At 41.8% G+C, this 17047-nt stretch overlaps 1 protein-coding gene and 1 pseudogene across 1 annotated transcript in view; both read left to right on the top strand.

Annotated features, from left to right (window-relative positions):
• YEATS2 (YEATS domain containing 2) overlaps nt 1-17047 on the top strand; it is a 106294-nt gene that overhangs the window by 41558 nt on the left and 47689 nt on the right. Inside the window, exons 15-17 of the mRNA XM_006884056.1 lie at nt 8018-8276; nt 12413-12574; nt 14956-15131. Of these exons, the coding sequence (XP_006884118.1) occupies nt 8018-8276; nt 12413-12574; nt 14956-15131 (597 nt within the window). The remainder of the gene's footprint in view (nt 1-8017; nt 8277-12412; nt 12575-14955; nt 15132-17047) is intronic.
• Nucleotides 1351-3207, top strand: LOC102861691 (annotated as a pseudogene).

Raw genomic sequence — 17047 nt, forward strand, 5'->3', positions numbered from 1 at the left:
AGCCTGAATTACTTCTTTCATCATCACAGGCTCTTGCTTATATGTTGTTTTATGAAATTCTTCTGTGTCTGCCAATTCCTTTCGATACAGTGACTCAGTATATTCTTTCCATCTTCTTTTAATACTTCCTGGATCATTTAATATTCTGCCTAAAGCATCCTTGATTATAACAACTTGAGGTTTGAATTTGTCCTTCAGTTACTTGAGTTTAAGAAATGCTGAGCGAGTTCTGCCCTTTTGATTTTCTGACTCCCAACTCCTAGCACATTTCATTGTAATATTTTACTTTGTCATCGTGTGCTGCCTTTTGAAATCTTCAGTTCTTTAGTATCTTCAATTCTTCCTTGTGCTTTGGCTTCTCTATGCTCCAGTGCAATTTTCAGAGTCTCTTTTAAGGCTGGAAAAGAATTGTTGCTGTTAAGTGCTGTCAAGTTGAGTACAACTTACAGCAACCCAGTGAACAGATCTGAATCCTTTGCCATCCTTATCATCCTTGACACGTTTGCACCCACTACCACAGTCACTGTATCAGTCTGTCTTGTCTTCTTCTCCTTTACCAAGCGTGATGTCCCTTTCCGAAGAATAGCCTCATCTACAACATGTCCAAAAATATGTGATACAAAGCTTCACCATCTTTTGATTTTTAAGGGAGTTGGGAATACAGAGAGAATTTTTGTGGGGTTGAAATAAGATGAAATTTGATAGATAAGCTCAGGATCTAGGCTGAAGTGTTACAGTCTTAGAAAAAGAAATTTAGTGCTCTGAAGTCTTACTTTAAATCCCTTACCCTTTCCTGGGATCTCTGTAAAGGGTTTCCCCTAAAAGAAAGCCAGATACCCTTGTTTTCAGTTTACAGAATAAAAGCTCTTAGGACTGGAGTGAGTGGTCTGAATTTAGTGGATGATATTGTGTTGTTAGGGGTTTTCGAGTTGAGTATCATTCATAGTGACCCTGTGAACAACATATCTAAATCTTGTACTGTCCTGTGCCATCTTCACCATCTCTGATACACTTGAGCCCATTGCCTGCAGTCACCGTGTCAGTCCGTTGTGTTGGGGGGCTTCTTGTCTTTCACTGACCCTCCTTACCCTTCCAAGCATGAGATCTCTTTCCAAGAAATAGTCTCTTAGCAACCTGTCCAAATAATGAGAGATGAATCTTTGCCATCCTTGTCTTTAAAGAGTAAGAGTTTCGGTAAAGGGCCTTCACTTTTTTCCAATTAAATATTTTTCTTGCTTTAATCCCTTTATTTCACAGAATACCTGTTTTCAGGGAGGGAAATTATTGAAACTTTTCTTTAAAAATAACTTGGAGTGGGTCTCTCCGGCAGTGTTGCTGATCGCTGTAGCCATGTCTTATCCCTCTGATGATTACGAGCCCAAGGCTGTTTATGATCCCTGTGCTTATCCATCTGGCGGCTATGATAGATCCAAAGCAGGACCTGGTTTACGAACGTCAGTATGAGCAGCAGATGTGTCAGGTGACCCCCAGAGTCATCAGTACCTTCATCCAGTATTTCCATAAAACGGTCTCGGATTTGATTGAGCAGAAGGTGTTTGAGCTGCAGGCCAGTCGTGTCTCCAGCAGTGTCATTGACCAGAAGGTGTATGAGATCCATGAGAACAGCCAGACCAAGCTGACAGATTCTTCACGAGTACGCCTTGGCGTGAAGCTGAAACCGTTGCTCCACAAGTTGGCAACGATGCCGTCTTCCTGATTGTGTACAGAGAATTACACTACAGACACATCTATGCCAGAGTCAGCGAGGCACCCTCATTGGAGCAGAGGTTTTTATCCTGTTACAACTACTGCGTGCTCTTTAACTACATTGTTTTTTTTTTATTTTATTTTTTTATTATTTATGTGGGTGTGTGTACCATCAAATCGGATATGACTGGTACAGGAGGAGATTGTTCCTCCTTCTCCAGCAGAGCATCTGGTGGATTTGAGCTGCGCACCTCTGGGATTGCAGTTCAGCTTCTTGCCACTAGGCCACCAGAGCTCACCATCCACTATATTCTTAATGCTGATGGTCCTGCCCTTCTATAAGTAAGTACCCAACCAGTACCTCTGGGAAATAATCGATGAGTTCATCTACCAGTTTCAGTTGTTTAGTCAGTACCACTTTAAGACTGCCAAGAAGTCAGAGGAGTTTGACTTCTTCGATCCAGTCCCCAAATCTGGAATGTTCACAGTGTCCTTAACGTCTTTCATTCCCTGGTAGACAAATCCAATGTCAGCCATCAGCTGGAGGTGTACACAAGTGGCGGTGACCCCGAGAGCGTGGCTGGGGAGTACGGACGGTACTCCCTCTACAAGATGCTCAGCTATTTCAGCCTGGTGGGGCTTCTGCGCCTGCACTCTCTACTGGGGGATTACTACCAGGCCATGAAGGTGCCGGACAATATCTAGCTCAACAAGAAGAAGAAGAGCATGTATTCCCAGGTCCCGAGTACCGGGTCATGACATACTATTATGTTGGCTTTGCATATTTGATCGTGCGCCGTTACCAGGACACCATCCGAGTCTTTGATAACATCCTCTTCTACATCTAGAGGACCAAGAACATGTTCCAGCGGATCATGTATAAGTACGAGATGATTAACAAGCAGAATGAGCAGATGCACACGCTGCTGGCCATTGCCCTCACCGTGTACCTCAAAGAGAGCGTCCACCTCCAGCTGCAGGAGAAGTCCGGCGACAGGATGCTGCACATGCAGAGGGGCAACCTACAGGTCTACGAAGAGCGCTTCAGCTACTTGTGACCCAAGTTCCTGTCAATGGTGGTGCTTAACTATGACAGTGTGCACCCCAACTACCACAAGGAGCCGTTCCTGCAGCAGCTGAAGGTGTTCTCTGACGAAGTCCAGCAGCAGGCCCAGCTCTCCACCATCCCTGCTTTCTCAAGCTCTAAACCACCATGCCTGTGGCCAGGCTGGCCGCCTTCTTGGACCTCATGAGCAGGAATTCCGGATCCAGCTACCGGTCTCCAAGCACAAAATGAAGAACCTGGTGTGGACCAGCGGCATCTCCGCCCTGGATGGGGAATTTCAGTCTGCCTTAGAGGTTAACTTCTGCATCGATAAGGACATGATCCACATTGCAGACACCAGTGTTGCCAGGTGATACAGGGATTTCTTCATCTGTCAGATCCATAAATTTGAGGAGCTCAGTTGAACCCTGAAGAAGATGGGCCAGTGGCCATGAGTGGATCACACCCCCTGTTGCTTTGGCACCCGAGAGCCTTTGTCTGAATCAGTCCAACTGAGTTGAAATTTATTTGAATTAAGTAAGGACTGGAATATTTTAAGCAGCTGTCAGTAAAGGACCGTCTTTGGAAAAAAAACCTTGGAGTGTCACATGGAATACTCTGCGCGTGTGTGTACACACACACACACACACACACACACACATATACATCTAGTAAGTTCATATATGTAATATCTATTATAAATAGGGATGATGGAAGGAGAATTGATGCCTTTGAGCTGTGGTGCTGGAGAGGTATATTGAATGTACCATGGACTGCTAAGAGAACAAACAGGTTCATCATAAGAGGGTGAAACCAGGCTGCTGCTTGGACTCAAGGATTCTGAAGCTTCGTTTGACATACTTTGGATATGTTGCAAGGAGGGACCGGTCCTTGAAAAGGGACATCATGTGTTGGATGTTGGAGGGACAGCACAAAAGAGGAAGTACTTCAGGACGGATTGATTTGGTGATTGGGGTAATGGCGGTAGGTGTGGCAGAGACAAGAAGATTGGCACAGGATAGAGCAGGGTTCAGTTACTTAGAGTCAGGCACAGGATAGAGCAAGGTTCAGGTATACAGGGTCACTGTGAGTTACAGGCGACTCAGTGGTACATAACAAGAACAATATTTAAAACAAATGTATATTGGAAAGAGCTCTAGAGTGAAAAATTGTTTCATTTGTAGTGGCATAGAAGTAGATACAAAAGAGAGGATATTTTAAAGGATATATTGAAGGATATACTAGAGTGTTTCTGGTTTTTGTTAGTGATGCAAAGTTTGAACTATCTTAAATACCCAGCAATAGTGAAATGTTTACATAGGTGACTATATAACATACAAAGCAAAAATCTGAGAAACTTAAATATATGAAGAATTCGACAGGTATAAGGATTGGAGAAAGATTTAAGAGCAAACTTGAGATAGCATGTCACACAACCTTGTTTGCTGTAAGTGAGAACTTCAAGCATTTGCCGATGACGCTTTTGGTATGGTTTTTACTGCAGCATAAAGAAAACAACTCACAGCTGGAACAGTCGGCAGCACATGGTAAACTGAAAAGATTGAGACTATCAGGAATCTCATTTTACTTGAATCCACAGTCCCTGTCCATGGAAACCGTTTTCAGGAGATCAGATGGTATATTACATTGGGCAGATCTGTTGCAAAGATCTTTTTAAAATACTACACAGTAAAGATGTCACTTTGAGAAACTGAGGTCTCCCTGATCCAAGTTGTGGTATTTTTGGTTGCAAAGGAGAACCCTCAACTAGGTGGATTGACACTGTGACTGCTGCAGTGGGCTCTTGTGTGTCAGGAAGTGTGAGGATGGAACAGCATTCAGATCTTTTGTTCATAGGGTCACTGTGCACCGTACTTGACTCGATGGCACCCGACAACAACAAGGAACTCTGTGGCTTAGTGATAAGGAGCTGAGCTGCCAGCTTGAAGGCACACAGAATCCACCAGCAACTTGATGGAAGGAGGCTGGGCAATCTCCTCCTGTGAGGATATTGCTTCTAAAAATCCTCTGGAGGGTCATCTATGAGCTGGTGCTTCTTGAGGATACGTAACAACATATGCATGCAAGGAAGCATGACCACTGTCCTTCTACACTGATTTACTGCTTTGGAAACTTGACGAAGGGTCTTTATGAGTAGGAACCAGTGCGACAGCATATGCACATGAAAGCTGGCAGTGAATAAAGAAGAACAAAAAAGAATTAATACCTTTGATTTATGGTGTTGGTGAAGAATATGAAATAATTCTATCTTAGAGAAAGAAATAAATGTGTCTTAGAAGAAGTACAACCAGAATGTACCTTAAAAGTGAGGACAGGGCAAAAAGTTTGTGGCCACCGCTGTGCCTGCCGATGGCTGTGGTGGGCAGTAGGGTGGAGGTGGCCATATTTGCCGGGCTGTCCACATGGCCACAAGAAAAAGTGTGCTGGAGCCCCACAGGCGCATGGACGGGCGCACACGCCTGCCGCCGCCACCGCCACCCTCAGCGCAGCTGGGCGTGTCCACTCTCCTTGCACCAGCATGGCCACATCCTCCCAGTACCACCAGCTGCAGAGTGACTATGGCCACCATCCCTCAGGTACACCAGGGCACTGGGAACAGCCAGGTGCCACAGAGCAAGGGCCATCATTGAGGAGCTGGCAAGGAGAGCAGGTCCACCTACGTGGGGAGCAAGAACCGCTGAAGCGAGGCATCATTCACGCCAGGGGTCTGGTCCTGGAGTTCTTGGCCGAGACCACACACAACGCCAGATCCTAGCGCCTCACCTAGCACCTCACCAGTGTTTGAGATTGTCCATCTCCTCCCAGGATGAGAACTGCCCACTCATCTCCCCTATTTTCTATGTTTTCAGAGTGGTAGCTTTTTTCTCTTCCCATGTTCCTTCTGGCTCACGGGCTGTGAACCTCCCATCTCTAGAGGTGGGAGAGTTTGCGTTTGGGTAGGACCTGCATTTTCAGGAGATAGGTTTTATTCTCCCTTCTCAAGTTTTGATTTACAAACAGTAAGGAAAGCTACCAATTTGGTGGCAAACTGTAGATCCTGTGTGTCTCATCTTCCTCTTCTCTTTCACTTACAGAGTGCTCAAAAGTCAATTAAAAAAATACATGTATATGTATATGTATATATATATATGCATATAAATGAAATGGAGCTCTGATGTCCTAGTGGTCAGAAGCTGCACTGCAATCCCTGAGGTATGCAGTTTGAATCCACCAGATGCTCTGCTGGAGAAGGAGGGGCAATCTCCTCCTGTACCAGTCAGATTGGATTTGATGGTACACACACAAAAATAATAAAATAAAAATTATATATATACACACACACACACACACACGTTATAAAGAATATCTGGCCAAATGTATCAAAGAGCCCCCCACCCCCTGAAAATTTTCACACAGAGATGGTCTTGGTGATTTCAGTTGTGCATTAATGTTGATCACACACCATCAGGGGAAGAAAATGACCCACAGTATTGACATCTTTGTATTTATTTCTTAAGGTAATAAAGCTTATTTTCATTAAAAAAAAAAGGATGGTTTGTATAACAATGAAAGAATATTTTTTAAAATACTTTTTACTGATTTTCATATAATAATACCTTTATATTATGTTTCATTCATGTATATTGTGGAGGTTTTTTATTATGCTAGTTATAAAATTCGGATACATGTTTTTTTAGACCTGATTCTTCCAACCCCCCCCATCAAATTGTACAACCCCATGATTGAATCCACCATCACTCCTCCCCCCACCTCACCCTTTGGATCCTCATACTCATTCTACAGTAATGATATATTTGTCTTGTGGAACTAAATTAGTTCACTCAGCATAATGCTTTCCAATCCCTCCCAAGCTAGGTAATAATTTATAAAACCATTGCTTCTAAGTGCTGTGTAGTAGTCTATTGTATGAATGTACCATAATTTCTCAGCCCATTTGATTATGGTTGGACATCTGGACTGTTTCCATGTGCTTGAGATGGTGAATAACTCAGCTATGAACATTGGTATATTAGTCTCTATTTGTGCCTCAGTTTTCATTCTCTTGGGGTATATTCTAAACAAAGGAATAGCTGGGTCATATGGAATTTCTGTGTTCAACTTTCTGAGGAAACGCCAAACTGCCTTCCAGAATGGTTGTAACATTTTATAAGCCCACCAGCAATATAAAAGAGTTCCTATTGCACCTCATCCTCTCCAAAATTTATTACTTGCTGTCCTGTTCAACTTTGCTACTGTTACTGGAGTGAGATGGTATCTCATTGTGGTTTTGATTTGCATCTCTTTCACTGCCAGTGATTTGAAGAATTTCTTCATGTGTATGTTTTCCATTCTGATATCTTCTTCTGTGGAAATTCTTTCTTTTGCCCATTTTGTAATTGTTTTATCAGTCTTTCTCTTGTGGAGGCCCAGGAGTATTCTATAAACATTTATTATGAGACTCTTGTCGGAGATTATATTACCAAATGTTTGTTCTCAGTCGATAGGTTTTCTTTTCACCCTTTGGAAAAAGTGTTTGATATGCACAGGGATTTAACGAATCTTTGTAAAGAGAAAAGCGAACTGGGAGGTGAGTAGGAAGGGAAATGTGCAATGATGAATGAATGGAAATCCCAAGAGACGTCATGTTTGGTAAAGTGGAGTGTCAATGAAGGGAAGGAGGGAGCTCCAACAGCACAGTTGTGAAGATAGTGCAGGACCAGGGCTCGATGATTCTCGGGCACATGGGTTTGCAGCGTCACAACTGACTCATTGGCACCTGATGACATTATTGGATTATATAGAAATGTTTCTGAAAAGTGATTGCACTGAAAATGCTTATATCATGTTAAATTAAAAGTAACACAAAACTCTATATTCAGTAGAATCCCAATTCTGTGCTTTAAAATCTCTATAGAAAAGAATCAGAAGGTAATAAAATGTAAGTTAATGAAAAAAAAATGTTGGGAGATTATTACTGGATGAGTAAAGTTTTTTCCTTAATATTTCTGTGGTTTCTAAAAGACATTATTATCATCATCAAAATAAGGTAAGAAGTGGCTCTAGGCTTAAGATAGAAATCTCTGTAATGTTAGAGTATCCAGAATATAAAGACTATTGCTGTCATAGGTAAAGCTTTATTAACTGGACTCTATATGATTCTAGGCTCTTGTGCTCTTTGCTCAGAGTAACTGTTCTTTGTTAAAGCTCCCACAGGGACTGGGAAGAATCACTGTCTTTCTTCGGGCCTCTCTTCTGTTTGAACAGGTTGTTGGGGTGCCAGTTGGAACTACGTTACCTTCAGCAGTGAAGCAGGCTGTGGCCATCGGTGGTGGTCAGATCCTTGTTGCCAAGGCCAGCTCTTCTGTTGCCAAAGCAGTTGGTCCAAAGCAAGTTGTGACCCAAGGAGTTGCCAAGGCAATTGTGAGTGGCGGTGGAGGAACCATTGTAGCTCAGCCCGTGCAAACCTTAACCAAGGCGCAGGTCACTACTGCTGGTCCTCAGAAGAGTGGATCACAGGGTTCAGGTAACAAATTACGGGGCCTTTTCAGCAGCAGCATCAATCAAAATGCCCTTTACTGTAGTGATTTTATTTAGGATTTGACTCTGGGGAAGCCTGATAAGGTGATGTTACAAGGAATATATAAGAACATGATCCTTTTCAGGTGATATTTTACCCAAGAATCTGTAAATACGGTGTTGTTGAGTTGGAACTGACTCCCAGCTAACCCCACAGGGGTTCTCAGAGGCTGTAGACAACAGGAGAGGAAGTTGCCCCATTTTTTCCTGTGAAGCTGCTACTAAACTCAAAGCCTTTAGCTTGACAGTCTAACTCCTTAACCACTAGGTTACTGAAGCTTCTAATAAAAAATAGAGTATTTAAGAATTGCTTCCAGGTCTCATTTAGCCTCATCTGCTTCAGACTTAGCAGCATTATGAAGTCCCTCATTAATGCATTCTCTACCAAACAGGAATTTGAACACTATGTTTTACTCCGTATGTTGTTACTGGGAAGGTGAAATACAACTTAGCATAGTATGTATTTACTTATTTATTAAAGTCTTAATGAAGCTACTGTGCCATTGCAGCGATGATACATGAGTCCATTAGTCGGGAAGATGGAAAATGGTAGGTGTCCAAAGTAAAGATGCAGAGCTGATGCAATTGCCAGTGATAGCAAAGTTCAGGTTGTAGCATTGAGATTGAGTGAAACAAGTTGGAGAAGATGATCTTTGGTGCTGAAAAGCCAAATGCGATATTGTGTTTGAAGATGACAGCCTTTAGCATGCAGAGTAATATGCCCATTCATCACTTGTCAACGTGGTTAGGTTACAAAATCCAGGTGATTTTGGAAATGTCAGCATTATGTGAACATGTAGTTTGCGTTTGTTCTCAGCTCATCCATTTGGCCTTGAAGAGATAAACCTGGATACAGCCAGATGTGTCCCTGAAAGTTCCAGAGTTTAATTAAACTGCTTTACCTTCTCCCTGTGCTAGGTCAGAGACTCCTGGATAGAGCCTCCTCCAGGGCACCACTCCTCTCCTGCAACTCCTGGAGAATGCTCTCCTCTCCCAGCTTGGCAAGTCATCAAGGCTTGGGGCTTCCTGCAAGGACCTTGGCAACCTTGCCACACACTTGGCTGCTCTAGGGCAGAGGCTTCAGGCCTAATGAAAAATGTCATTAAACTCGCAAGCATTTCTTCTAAACACCATCTCATGATGTGTCTGTCTTCCCTTAGCAACCAACAGCAATTTTGAACTGCAGGTGTTCTGTATGCCTAGGACAGGCGTATAGGGCCAGATTGTCTTTGTGCTGCATGTCAATGCAGGGTTTGTGACCCTGTGCAGCAGCTGGACATGACACTAGCAGGTGGGACCAGAGGGTATGGGACATCAAAGCCCAGCTTCTCAGAGGTTACCTGGAGAACCTCCTTAAGGGAGAGGGTGTTCATAACCACTGAAGCTATGCCTGCCACCTCATTGTAATGCATTGAACAGTCAGATCATTTACTGTTGTTGTAAGTTTGACGTGTTGGCTAATGAGATAGTCAAAAAGTGAGAAGTAGATGTACTTTTACTTGGAAGTCAGTGTTTAGCAAATGATTGGGTAAATGATAGTAAAAAGGATAAGTGTAGCCAGGTATGAACCTCCAGGGCAGCCTGTGGATTCCTACAAGTGAGGGCTAAGAACAGCCTGAAAGTTACCTAGAGAGAGAAGTGGGTAGAATGGGCAGGGGAGGGCTTTACCCCAGTCCTGGCCCTTAAAGGACAACCCCAGCCCTTAGCTAAGAGTGTTCTGGGAAGTAGGTTCTTCAGATAACTCCAGGTTTTAATTATATTAAACAGAGATGCTGTATAGAAAGGTTAGGTATAGAGCAATGTAATGATCACAGCAGGACTCCATAGTGAAAGAGTTTGGGAGGGAGTTAAGGCAGGGGGATCAGATCAGGAGATCTGAATAGTACCAGATGAAGGATGGTACCAGATGGATGTGGGTGGCCAGGGAGGTTTGTGTTTCTGGCAATGGCAGAGATAAAAAGTGATATAAGATAGGGTGGGACTCTTGTTAAGAAGCATTGAGTTAGTCCCAGTTTGTTCATAGTGACCTTTTGTGCAACAGAACAAAACCCTGCCTAATTGTGCACCATCCATACATTCCCTGGGATCAGTTCTGAGAAAATTGGAGAAAGATAACACTGTTTTAGTGCTGTTGCCCCTAATTTTGGGGGACAGCTTTCAGAGTTCTGTTTCCCAATTATTGACGAGAATGACTGTCCCATCCAGCAGAGGCTACAGATGTTTTCCTGGGACTGACTTAGATGTAAGCTGCTTTTTTTGAAGCTTTTTATTTAAAGTAAGTAGAAAATCTGACTCATGTGTTTAGACATTTTTCTGTCACATGTATGGAAAAATAAATTCTAAGGGACTTAGTAAAAGCTTATTTGTATGATGTGTTAAATAGATTGTACCTTAACTGTAACTGTTGTGTAACGTTACTTAGTCCTTAGAAAGGTAAGGGGGCCAAAGGGACTGAAGAGATTTTATACAAATGGGGGAATATATATGTATGTATATATGAAACACATATATACACACATAAACTCCTCCATCGTTTCATTGATTCTCTTAAACAGACTACTTTCTCAAATAAAAAGAGTAATTCTTAATAATTATAATAGGCTACAGATGTAAACGGATAGTATCTGAGGGAAATCAGGATGCATGGTTAATATCAGTACATATAATTTGGGCTCTGGTGGCGTACTGGTAAAGAACAGCACTACCAACCCAAAGGCAAGTTGTTTGAATCCACCAGCTGCTCCACAAGTGAAAGATGGACAATCCTCACAGCCTCTGAAAACCCGCTGGAGGGTCAGCTTTGAATTGATTCTGACTCTGCATCATAGATCTTGAGGCAGACTGTTTTAGACTATACATTATTTTTGGGTTTGTGTTTTTTTTTTTTTTTTCCTGTAGATAAAATATAATGTATTTGCACAATTTTATTTTTTTTTCTTTTCTATAATTATATTTTATTAATTTTCATAAACATTTACAGAGATTTTGGGCTTCCACTCATTCATTGTTGCACTATTCTCTCTACCCTCCTCCCAGTTTGATCTTGTCCAAATGCCACAGTGCTTGTCAAAGCCAGTTCTGATTAATCTTCTTTGTCAGTGTGTCCTTTGCCATTCCCTATCACTCCTCCCTGAGAGAGACTTCACCCTGAATCATAAGGAAAAGGGGACGGCGTATTCTCTTAGCTACTTCCTGCTGAAAAGGGACGCTGTGGGTTTCAGGGTGAAGATCTTCTCTCACTACTCTAAAGGGCCCCTTTGGCAGTAGGAAACACATAGACTATTATGGAGATTGATTTTGGAATTTAGATGCACTCTTATTGATTGTGCTTGGCCGTATATGTTCATATCCTTGAAGATGTATCATGGGGGTGTTGCAACCTAGAAGACACAAATTTGACTAACAAGTTATAAGTACATGAGTCCAAAAATTATGGAAAAGTAAAAGAAAAGATTCTTTCATTGTTTTACAAACCCTCCCCCAGGTCCCCTCCACCATATAGCCCTCGCTCTAGTCTCCTGTGATGACAGAAATACCCAGTTATATCTCTCTTTTAAACGGTTCTCTCCCTCCTCTGTTTCAGTGCAGTATACATTATTGAACCCATCTTACTCAGTCTCTCCCCAACCCCAAGGACAGTCCCATTCTACAACAGTGGCATCATGTAATATTTGTCCTTTTGTGACTGGGATATTTCACTCAGCATAATGTTCTCCAGAGTCAACCATTTTGAATAATATTGCATGAGTTCCTTGTTTTTTAATGCAGCATAGTATTCCATTGTGCGAATATACCACAGCTTCTCTAGCCATTCGTTTGTTGATGGGCACTTAGGTTGTTTCCAACTCCTTGCTATTGTGAACAAAGCTGCAATAAACTAGACTATACATTATTTTTGAATCAGCAAAGTTGTTAAGGATAGCAACACTTTAAAGCCTTGTACAAATACAAAATGTAAACCTAGAGCTTACTGTGTTTTTAAATTAAATATTACCCTGTATTTTCATTTTTGAGACAACACTGTACTTACTCTATTCCAAATTATTTTACTGCTTTTTTTCTCTTTTTCCTTTACCATTTTAGTGATGGCAACGTTGCAGCTACCAGCCACAAATTTGGCTAACTTGGCGAATTTACCTCCTGGCACCAAACTCTACCTTACCACAAACAGCAAGAATCCTTCAGGAAAAGGAAAATTACTGCTGATCCCTCAAGGAGCCATCCTCCGCGCTACCAACAATGCTAGTTAGTCCCTCATTAAGTCATTTGGTTCTTGGGTCTCTGGGTATATCCATTCCATCCGCCTGAGGGGTGGTTCTTAATCTGTTTCAGGAAGCATTTCAATAGCTCTAGTCTCTGGTATATGACAGCATCTACCAAAGCTGATTTTAAAATACACATAGGACTTAGCTAGAAAGGATTTAATCATGGTTTCAGGAGGGGACACGTTGTTTTGGATCCTTCTATTTCAGAGTTTGGGATCAGGGACAAGTCACACTGTGAAGATGACATTGAGTCTGTTGTGAGAATGCTGTCTGCATGAACTGTCCAGGAGAGTTCTTCATTTCAGTGGGGTGGTATCCTGGAACTGTCTTGTCATGACACCTGTTTTCTTACTTACATTGAGTACAGCTAGAGTAGATCTTGCAAGCAGATGGCTTTTAATCTCTTACAGTTTAGGAGGCCAGAAACCTAAATTCAGGTTGCCAGCTCTAGGGGAAAGCTTTCTTTCTCTGTGGGCTCTGAAAGAAGGCACTTGTTTCTTTCTGCATCTGTAGGCCCAGTGTTCCTTGGTCTTCTCCACAGCACTTAGCCGCGCCCCTGCCCCCCATGTTGTTGCCTGGCCTGGGGACCTGGACCTGTGCCCTCAGGACTTGCTCTACTCCAGGTTCTTCTTGGTGATACTGAGGACTCCTGCTTGCTTCCTCTTCTCTTTTTTATCTTTTCTGAGAGAAAAGGTGTTACAGACCATGTTCTGGGGAATTCCCCTTTCGTCAGCCCAGGGCTATGACCTAATTAAGGATGCTATGTCCTATCCTAATCAGCTGATGGGCTTATCACATTCTGGGGAATGACTCTGTAAATAACTGCTTTTAATCTGGCCTCATCAACATCATAGAGGTTAGAATTTACAACACATAGAAGAATTACTATTACACTGTTGATGGAGTGTGTGTGTGTGTGTGTGTGTCCCCTCCCTGAAAATTGTACAAAGAACCATAGCCTGTCCTAGTTGACACCCATTTTTGGCAGAGGGAATTGGGGAGGGACACCATTCAATCCATGACGCTTGAGAAGGTCCCTCTGTTTCTAGTCACTGGAAGTCTGTGTTCATTTGAATAGAGCTAGAAGATGGGAGTAAGAATGGAGTCAGTTGTCTCTGCTTATCATTATTTAGAAACGCTTTTATTTTTCCTGAGAATGGTGATGGAAAGAAAAATATAAGGTCAGCTTTTAGTGTACAAATCCTTCCTATTAAAGCCCCATGCAAAGTCAGAAATTTATTTAGATGTGCATAAGCATTGATTATAGAAAAACCATTCGAGTGATACAGAAAAAGTTGTAAGAATTGCTCTCCTCTGGATTAGAGGTCAAATTCATACAATAGTTAGAAATTAGCACTCCTTTTCAAGTGCTGTGAATAAGCTAGTCACTATTTCATTGACTCTGATAGGTGATTCTCAGTCTCACCCTGGTATTTCTTTTTATTTAAGCAGTGGTGTTCCAGAGAGTTTAATACATAAAAAGTGATTTAAATATTCCAAAGTCATCAAGAGCATTACTTGGATTTTTATAAAATCCTTGAGGTCAAAACAAACTTTTGAGAAGTAATCTGTTCCAGTAATCACTAGATTAAAAATGGAGAAGGAAATTGAACTCTAAATATTTATGAGTGGGTTTTTACTGCAAATAATTTTATATGAGCTTACCAGAAGAAAAGTAAAGAGAGCCCAATCTTTAGGGCTTGAAAAACAAAAAGGCTAGGAGCCTGGAGTCATTGTTTGGAAATAGTTTTTACTTTCCTTGGCTGAGAAAAATCTGAAAATAAAGAAAACTACAGCATTACATTGAATCCCAATAGGGTTTTTTTGTAATTGATACAACTATCTCAGCAAATTCAAGTGAAAATCAATACTTGGCTTAGAAAATCTATTCCTTGGTGTCTCCCAACTAAGACAACACGTGTGAAAGATAAGGTTGGAATTGAAATACTTAGGTGTCATTCAGTTGAAGGTATGATTGGCTCTTAAACAGCCTTCAGTTTGAACTATGCCTGCTCAAGTGTTGGGAGTACCCATTTAAAATCTCATCATCTGGTGAACAGTTCCAAGAAGAGAAGACTTGCCAACAGGAGTTAATATTTGATCACAGAAGAGAAGAAAATCAGCAAATAAGGAGGCCTGTGCAGGTCAGACCCATGTTTGTTCAAGGGTCAGCTGTAAATAGATGTCAGTCCTTAAATGTCAGAACACTCCTCACTCCTGTCACAGAACAGAGACATTATAGAAAAGGAGAAGGGAAAGGATGGTGCTGTACAAGAGATCCTTTCTGGCTTCATCGATTTTCTGTTAAGTCTTTGGTTGGTACTCTTTATGTGGAGTTACTGTCATTCTTTTCCTTTTTAGACCTCCAGTCGGGCTCAGCTGCTGGTGCTGCTTCTGCTGCTGCTGGTGGAGGAGGCGGCAGCTCAGGAGGCGGAGGTGGTGGAGTAGGCGGAAGTGGAGGGACGCCGAGTGCAGGCCCCGGAGGGGTAGCCCAACACCTGACATACACATCCTACATTCTCAAGCAAACTCCACAGGTCTGGTCATTTGTGAGGGGTCTCGCCTACATCATCCTGTTCTTTAACACCACCTTTAATTATAAGGCTGCTGGTGTTACCATTATAGCTTTAGGATCTGAGGTTAAGACTAACTTTTTTTTTTTTTTTAATTTGGAATTTCACTTTATTGGTGTGTGTGTGTGTGTGTGTGTGTGTTTTTAAGACTAACATTTTCGCCACATTATAAATGTTATTTTGGACTTGTTTTCTTTGGAAAGTTGATGATTAAATTGGGAAATTTCCAGTACAGTTGTCCCTCAGTACCCCTGAGGGTACCAAAAAATCCATGAGTATAATATATAATAGGAATTCCATTCAAATACTACACCTTATATAAAATGACCAAATATTTGAGTGTGATTTGAATATAATCTGTGCACAGCCGCTCATATACTTCATGTTTCTAAATTATGTAGAAAACCTGATTCAGTGGTAATGTTTCACAAATAGCCACTTAGCCCTTCCCTCTGGGAGGTGCCTTTGGAGCACAGGCACTTTCCTCCCCTTTTCTCTTCATCAAGTCAGTTGAATCCTCAGACGCAGAACCCTCAGGAGGAGGGCTGAATGAAAAATAGTAACAGCTTACAGTTTCTGAATGCTCACTCTGGGCACTTGGTTATCTCTTTAAACTTGGGCCTCTCTTCATTTTACAGAAGAGAGATTTAATCCAAAAGAGACTTGCTAGGTGCTGTTGAGTCGAGTATTACCCATAGCGACATTAAGAACAACAAATCTGAACCCAGAGTTGTCCTGTGCCCTCCTCACACTTCCTGACACATTAGAGCCCATTGTGGCATCATCGTGTCAAAAGAGGTTATTATGATTACTTATTATTACTATTATTATTACTTATTAATAACATCTATGATATCCTTGTTGACATAGAGGTAGAATTTGGATTCAAACTCAGATTTTTTATGACTCGGAAATGCATTCCACTGTGTTAACTGCTTTCCAAGTCATGAAGTAACAAACAGTGTGCAGTTTAAAACATGGTCCTTTCCTAGAAGTGAGTTGCCAAAGTTGATAATACCAAGTTATAGTGTGTAAAGTGAGGTTATTGTTTCCCTCAGCCTGTGTGTAACTACTGTGTAAACACTGAGGAAGGGATTAACTATTGATAATGACACTTAAACAAGTGGTTCTTTCACTTACATTTTGACCAAGTTGCAGAATTGGAGATAATTACAGCATGTAACACAGGATCGTATGCTTTATTCCTTTTTCTTGTATTTGGTGAAAGTCTGTAGAACTGATCTGTCTCCCATTCAGCTGATCATAGTTTCCTGCCATTTTTTGCAGTCCTCACCACGCTCACTCACTCATCCACCTCCCTCCTGTGTTTCCTGTTTGCATTCTCCCCTCATTTCCATGCCTTCCTGTCTTCTGACCTTTGGCCTTACGTAGATACTGCCTTTTTGATCTCCAGTGGTTGAATCTAAGAAGTACCTTACTGGTCACTTTATAAAATCATTCTGTTTTAGGCTTGAAGTGTGGCTAACAGCCATCGTTTCAAAGGTTCCACTTGTCTCTGTCTACTAATAAGCCTGGTCTTTTTTATGATTTTTTAGTTTTGTTCCACATTTTTCTCCCATTCTGTGAAGTGAACCCTGTCAAAGCTTTCAGCATTCGGAGCTGGATACCACCTAGTCCTTCTTTTTTTAAAAAAAAAAAAAAATTTTTTTTTTCCTTTTATTGGGAAAAACATATTGGGGGTACAAGGAGGTGAGGGTTGAGGGCAGAAGGATGAGGATGGGCCAGGATGCAGTTGCAGAGCTGCGCAGTTTGGTCGACGGGGGGAGCAGGTGAAGGAAATGATGAGGGTCTAGTGGGGACCAGATGCTACAGAGGAATGACAAGCATTTTCCAATGGTAATTAAACCAGTTGCCTTATT

Source organism: Elephantulus edwardii, unplaced genomic scaffold, assembly GCF_000299155.1.
Source record: "Elephantulus edwardii isolate Elephantulus edwardi_28Jun2011 unplaced genomic scaffold, EleEdw1.0 scaffold00031, whole genome shotgun sequence".
In the NCBI taxonomy this organism is placed as follows: Eukaryota; Metazoa; Chordata; class Mammalia; order Macroscelidea; family Macroscelididae; genus Elephantulus; species Elephantulus edwardii.